This window comes from Triticum aestivum, chromosome 1A (assembly GCF_018294505.1).
Source record: "Triticum aestivum cultivar Chinese Spring chromosome 1A, IWGSC CS RefSeq v2.1, whole genome shotgun sequence".
Classification (NCBI taxonomy): domain Eukaryota; kingdom Viridiplantae; phylum Streptophyta; class Magnoliopsida; order Poales; family Poaceae; genus Triticum; species Triticum aestivum.
In genome coordinates this window covers 361,932,551-361,939,412 of record NC_057794.1, presented here as the reverse complement: position 1 = coordinate 361,939,412, position 6,862 = coordinate 361,932,551, and the positions used below count along the sequence as shown (strand labels likewise).

Below are 6,862 nucleotides of genomic sequence, written 5' to 3'. Positions count from 1 at the left end.
TATTTAGGGCAGAGTGGTACTACTAGCATTGCTGACCCTGATCCCAATAATTTTGGTAGATGAACTAGTTCGTGGATTTTAATGCTGCCGTACGAGTGTAACAACAATGGTGGAGGACGTTGGGCCCGGGCCGCTGATGCACGTTTCGTGCACTGACTGGTTGCCGACGTGATACACAAGGGCGACCTTAAATAGCCCGGTTTCTCCCATTCCTTGCGTCCGTCCATCATCCATCCATCCGCCCTCCAAGAAACAACTCCATTGTGCGTCTCCTTTGATTCATTGCTACTAGTAGCTAGTATGACATCAATCCCTCCAGGTTCAGCCCTGAGAGATTGTGCAGCTGGCTATCCACAGCCTATAGACCATGAATCTGCAACTGCTGCTCTAAGGTTGCGGGAAACTGTTGGAGAACACAATGGTGATGTCGTATACAGGGGTAGCGGCGTGGAACAGGATATCACCCGCCATGTTTTTCGTTGGAACACTACTGATTATAGACAAGTCTTTGAAAATGGATTCCAAGCAAGGCCTCAGGGAGACACTCCCGACGGCACCTACTTCAATTTGGATCACCATGTCCATCATGGAGGTACTACTGTTTTTTCTTTTCCTTCCCTTTCCTTTTTTATTTTTTGCTTACCACGTACCGCATGTGGTATGCAGGAGCTCCTGGTGATCCCGATAGGCCTGAACCACACGCCTTCATTAGCACAACCGTAAACACTAGATGGGTTCCTGACCCTCCTACAACAATACTCCCAGTAGGAGGGCGAATGGAAATCTATCGTTACGAGATCTATGCTCCTGGTGGTATATGGGTTAATGAGACCCTTCTTGAGCGATACCGGTTCCCTGCTCAAGCCGAAGTTGCCTTTGTTGGTGGCATTGCACCTCAGTACATTCACTCTGCTCAATTATTCATTTTGACTCGTCCAAGAAGGTTACTACTTACTCTCCCCCCTCAAAATTATAGGCGACTTTCTTTTATCCTAAATCGAACTTCTCTAACTTTGATCTAATTAGTAGTCTTAATTTTATATTTTACAGAGCAAAGCTAAAGTGGTATATAGTTTGGAATTGACGGAGTAGTAATCTTAATTTTAAATTTTGTAGGATACATAATTTGTTTTTTCCAAACCACATGCGCCTAGAAATTCCTTTCTTTTTGTCCAGGCGCCTAAAAATAATAATATTGGACAGTTTTTCAGTTAATTACTTTCAACAGGTATGATAGGTCAAATCCTATGTACTTATTGTGGAAATTGTATTGTCGACTTTACATAGCTCACCAAACATTATTTCTATTTCTCTTCAGTTAAAAACTAGTAATCCTCTTGTGTTAGCAAAACCATGTTTGCATTATGTAGGATATATTGGACCTTTTTATGTTATCCAGTCCTGACGCCGAGTACTTTCCGGCGACACGCGATGAGCAACGACGAATGACGACCAAGCTAAGCAACACTGGTTGAACTTGGTTCCTGCCCAACCTGGCTGGACGCGAACTTACAAAACTAGCAGCACACACCCTGATTGATTCTTTTGATATAGCGACGTACTAGTACTAATTGCATTGCGGCTGAAGCTAAGCCTGGCTAAACGATAGTCTTCATCGATGTTAGCTAGTAGCTCACGTACGCATATAACACTCAACAACAGATCGGCATGGGCACGTATCGTGTCCGATGAATTACTTTATTACTTCTCAACTCACGGCCAGGCTACAAACAGAACTTTCCCTGTGCATCTGATGGTCTGGTAAAAGCTCTAATCAGGTAGTAGTTGTTAATGAAGAGAGAGAAGGAGGTTGTAGCTTAGCCATGGAACATATACTCATCATCGCCTCATACATGCATGTATAACTGGTTTGTATCGTAACACACAACAAGTATGTTTAATTTGGCTTAGATTTTAATACATTAGTTGTAGTATGAGTGTGTAATTAAGAAGCATTTAGCATTACTTTATGTTTTTCTCATAATAGTATATGTGCGGTCATTTTAGTTTATTTTAAATAATGGCAGAGGTAGGAAATTTAGATGCAAATTCAATGGGTTACTTTACAATATCTTCCATAATGGTAGATCAGATGAGCAATTTACATGTAAATTTAGGCGTTGCTTTACATTATCTTTCCTAATGGCAGAAGTGGGTAGTGTCGATGTAGATTTAAGCGGTTACTTTAGTTTTATTTGACAATGGCGGAGGTGAGTAATTTATAAGTAAATTAGATTCTTTTTACAAACAAAGTACAAACATATCACTAAAGAGTAGAGCCGGTAAAACTAAAATAAATCTAGAATATATGTTGGCAGCCAAGCTGAGTCTAGAACTTAAACTTCGATGGGCTGGATCCACCACATGGAATCTAACCATCTAAGCCATGCTTAGTTCGCATAAGTAAATTGGATCCGGTGGCTATTATTATCAATGATTATTGTAAGAGCATGCCTACCAAATTAATGACCATATGTGTTCCCTTTTTCTGAGAATTTCTAGCATTTGTCTTTTTTCCTAGTGCATCTGGTCAGGATTGATGTGGAGTCTTCAAATAAAAAGAGTATCCAACTAGTAATAGTAATATTAGTTTTACTTTTCATTTCTTTGATAATGAACATTTCATTTAATTTTTGTTGAAAATTTCATTGCATGCCACATTCTTCAAAAAGTGAGTGTGCGTCATATAGACATGCCAATGTAGTTTGTTAATATTCAGTCATTTGTTGAATAGATTATGGATTTTTAAATAGGGTTGCAAGCTAACAAATGCTGTTAATTTTAATTAAAACCTTCAAATTATGCGATAAAATAGTAGATGTTGAGTAATATACATGTATTTTACCCAAAAATACTGTACACACATATTTAAGTTCCCCTTTTTATTGAAAAACTTCTTGTGCAGGTTTCCAGAACGGGCCAGAGCAGATCAAAGAATTATACTAAACGGGCATTTCAGTCCAGATCCAGATCCGGATAGGAGGCTCATCATCCAGAACCCTGTACACTATTATGTTGATGATGAGACCAGCAAACGTCGAGCTTTAACTATCAAAATTTGGAGGCCACAATTGCCAAACGCCACGAGAAAGAAAAGAGATACATCCGATAACATTGTTGATTGGTACGCTAAGGGCGTAGAAGATTCGCCTGGTTATATAAATGCTGCATTCCGTTCATCTAGGAGCAACGAAGTCTATTTGTTCATGCAAAACGAGTATGTGCTGGTGAACTATGCTCCTGGAACAACGGACGATAGCATTGTGAATGGGCCACTTCTTATTTGTGACGGGTATCCGTCACTTCATGGCACGGCATTTGGTGAACATGGAATTGACTGTGCCTTTGACAGCCACGATGGCAGTGAAGCAATCATCTTCTGTAGTAATCTCTGTGCCCACATAGACTATGCTCCGGGAACAACAAATGATAGAATCCTCAATGGGCCTATGACAATCACTGCCATGTTCCCCTTCTTCAACGGTACGGAGTTTGCGGACTCTATTGACGCTGCATTTACATCAAGCGTGATGCACGAAGCTTACTTATTCAAAGGTGACTCCTATGCAAACATAAACTATTCTTCCAAGACTTGCATTGCCATCCGCAAGATCACAGAAGGATTTTATAGTTTGAGAAACACCATCTTTGAAAGTGGAGTTGAAGCAGCTTTCGCTTCTCATCTGACTGATGAAGCTTACATTTTCAAAGGAGACCAATATGCACTTATCAACGTTGCCCATGGTACAACCGACGACTATATCATTGGTGGTGTAAAGCCAATCGCTCCCAACTGGCCATGTCTTCGTCGAATACTGCCTCGCAAAAATCTTGGAGTTGATGACCATGGTCACCACAACCAAGAACAAGCTGACCAAGACCACGTACATGATGAGCTTTAAGGTTATAACCGGAATAAAGACATCCATTATATTGCACGAGGATGTATCTGTTATCCTATATATGATCATATGACCGGAATAAAGATACCCATTGTATTGTACGTGGACGTACAAGTTGCCATATGCCAACTTAGCTGCACTCTTTTTCCTCACACGGGGAACCCTTCACAGGGCGTGAGGTTTTTTAATGAGGCGGTCTCTTTGTAATATCCATTATCATATATGAAACTTGCTCCCCAAAAATATTAGTCTTTGTTATAGACATGTCAAAGTACCACATCTCTTCGGCACCATTTCTTTTTCTCGAAAAAAGAGGTTAAACCCCCGGCTTATGCATCAAGCGATGCACACATCTATATTATTATATTATTCAACAATGCTTTACAAGATAAAACATTGATCCTTCCCAATCCACCTTCTATGCGACAAAAGTCACTTTACCTACACACTTGCTGATAATGATGGTCATGATCAGGGCCGCCTGTCCTGACCTCACACCTACACATACCATAAAAAGCCAGAGACTGACATAGCTATTGGCAGTACCACATTCCGATCGGTGATATAAATTGTACTCTAAGGGCATCTCCAAAATTGACCTCTAAGTCGGACACCGCATCCGTCCGCGAACCGGTGGGGACCGATCCGTGTAGACTGATGCGGGAGCTTGCCATCCAAAGCTATCCCCTAAATGTCCGGCGCTACGGTTAATTTGAAATTCAAATCCGTTCGATCACATAGCGTGCGCCGGATCACAACGGCACTCAATCACAATCAAAAAGAGGCAACTATGTTTAGTTTTTACATGCTCAATCACAAAAGAATATTGGTCTAACAGTGCATGCAAAAAAGTGGATTTTCTACCCTGCCGATCGGCAATTCGAGCATTCACAATCAATCCGTCGTCACCGCCATCTGGACCGCTGCCTCCTTTGCCACCTCCTTCTCCGCCCTGTCCAGCTAATCCTTCATCCGCTTCAAACATGTTAAAATGGATGGCTCGCATAATTATCATCTTGTTGTCATCTAAATCCTCCATATTCAAGGTCAACATGTTCCTGTCCTTTGAAGCGGTTGTGATCTAAGCTTCTTCTCTTCGAGTATGGTCGTCTTCTCTTCCAGCTTGAGCTTCTTCTCGGTCGCTGTCATCAACATGTTAAACTTCTCTACCTTTTTTCCTCTTTGACGTCGGGGCGCTTGATGGATGCCTCCTCCTTCTTCACCAAGATGTCCTCGAACCTCTCCGTCATTTTGCCCACCACACCTACTCTCTTTGCCCTCTCCTTGTAAGAGCCCAGAACCAGGACCCTTTCCATTAGATCTTTTATTTATTTTATTATGTTGGATGTTATTGAATTGTGCGTTTTCCTTTTTTAAGAAGGCTGCCTTGAGTTTCGTACCAACTTCTTGTCACGGTCATTTTCACCAAGCTCATACTCGACCTTTCAACTAGTCATGCTCAACTCCCAGTATCTCAATCCCATGTTCAACTTGCATCAATCTCCATGCCAAGTTTCTAAATCCCAATCCCTGAAGGAAATATGCCCTAGAGGCAATAATAAAGTTATTATTTATTTCCTCATATCATGATAAATGTTTATTATTCATGCTAGAATTGTATTAACCGGAAACATAATACATGTGTGAATACATAGACAAACTTAACGTCACTAGTATGCCTCTACTTGACTAGCTCATTAATCAAAGATGGTTGTGTTTCCTAACCATAGACATGTGTTGTCATTTGATTAACGGGATCACATCATTAGAAGAATGATGTGATTGACTTGACCCATTCCGTTAGCTTAGCATTTGATTGTTTAGTATGTTGCTATTGCTTTCTTCATGACTTATACAAAGTTCCTACAACTATGAGATTATGCAACTCCCGTTTACCGGAGGAACACTTTGTGTGCTACCAAACGTCACAACGTAACTGGGTGATTATAAAGGAGCTCTACAGGTGTCTCCAATGGTACATGTTGAGTTGGCGTATTTCGAGATTAGGTTTTTTCACTCCGATTGTCGGAGAGGTATCTCTGGGCCCTCTCGGTAATGCACATCACTATAAGCCTTTCAAGCAATGTGGCCAATGAGTTGGTTACGGGATGATGCATTACGTAACGAGTAAAGAGACTTGCCGGTAATGAGATTGAACTAGGTATTGGATACCGACGATCGAATCTCGGGCAAGTAACATACCGATGACAATGGGAACAACGTATGTTGTAATGCGGTTTGACCGATAAAGATCTTCGTAGAATATGTAGGAGCCAATATGAGAATCCAGGTTCCGCTATTGGTTGTTGACCGGAAATAGTTCTAGGTCATGTCTACATAGTTCTCGAACCCGTAGGGTCCGCACTCTTAACGTTACGATGACAGTTTTATTATGAGTTTATAAGTTTTGATGTACCGAAGGTTGTTCGGAGTTCCGGATGTGATCACGGACATGACGAGGAGTCTCAAAATGTTCGAGACATAAAGATTGATATATTGGAAGCCTATATTTGGATATCGGAATCGTTTCGGGTGAAATCTGGATTTTACCGGAGTACCGGGGGGTTACCGGAACCCCCCCGGGGGTTATTGGGCCTACATGGGCCCTAAGGGAGAAGAGGAGGGCCGTCCAGGGCAGGCCGTGCGCCCCCTCTCCCCCTAGTCCGAATATTTCAAGGAAGGGGGGGCGGCGCCTGTCGTGGTTCTAAGTCTAACAGTAGAGTGGGGGTAGGTATGGAGAGGCAAGGTCCTAGCTATGGAGAGGTTGTAAATGTTGGAAATATGCCCTAGAGGCAATAATAAAAGTATTATTATATTTCCTTGTTCATGATAATTGTCTTTTATTCATGCTATAACTGTATTATCCGGAAATCGTAATACACGTGTGAATACATAGACCACAATATGTCCCTAGTGAGCCTCTAGTTGACTAGCTCGTTGTGATCAACAGATAGTCATGG

General features: G+C 41.5%; 1 protein-coding gene across 1 annotated transcript; it reads left to right on the top strand.

Annotated features, from left to right (window-relative positions):
- The first annotated feature begins 231 nt into the window (after positions 1-231).
- LOC123129169 (uncharacterized) lies at positions 232-4,143 on the top strand. Its single transcript, XM_044549436.1, has 3 exons — positions 232-592; positions 667-943; positions 2,906-4,143. The coding sequence occupies exons 1-3, from the start codon at positions 301-303 to the stop codon at positions 3,900-3,902; spliced, it is 1,566 nt and encodes a 521-aa protein (XP_044405371.1). The 5' UTR covers positions 232-300; the 3' UTR covers positions 3,903-4,143.
- Positions 4,144-6,862: the final 2,719 nt, after the last annotated feature.

Bases quoted from the DNA above. Each gene is read 5' to 3' on its own strand.
- LOC123129169 (XM_044549436.1), top strand. From the start codon at position 301: ATGACATCAATCCCTCCAGGTTCAGCCCTGAGAGATTGTGCAGCTGGC. The intron at 593-666 runs GTACTACTGTTT...TGTGGTATGCAG, and splicing joins TCACCATGTCCATCATGGAG to GAGCTCCTGGTGATCCCGAT. The intron at 944-2,905 runs GTTACTACTTAC...CTTCTTGTGCAG, and splicing joins ATTTTGACTCGTCCAAGAAG to GTTTCCAGAACGGGCCAGAG.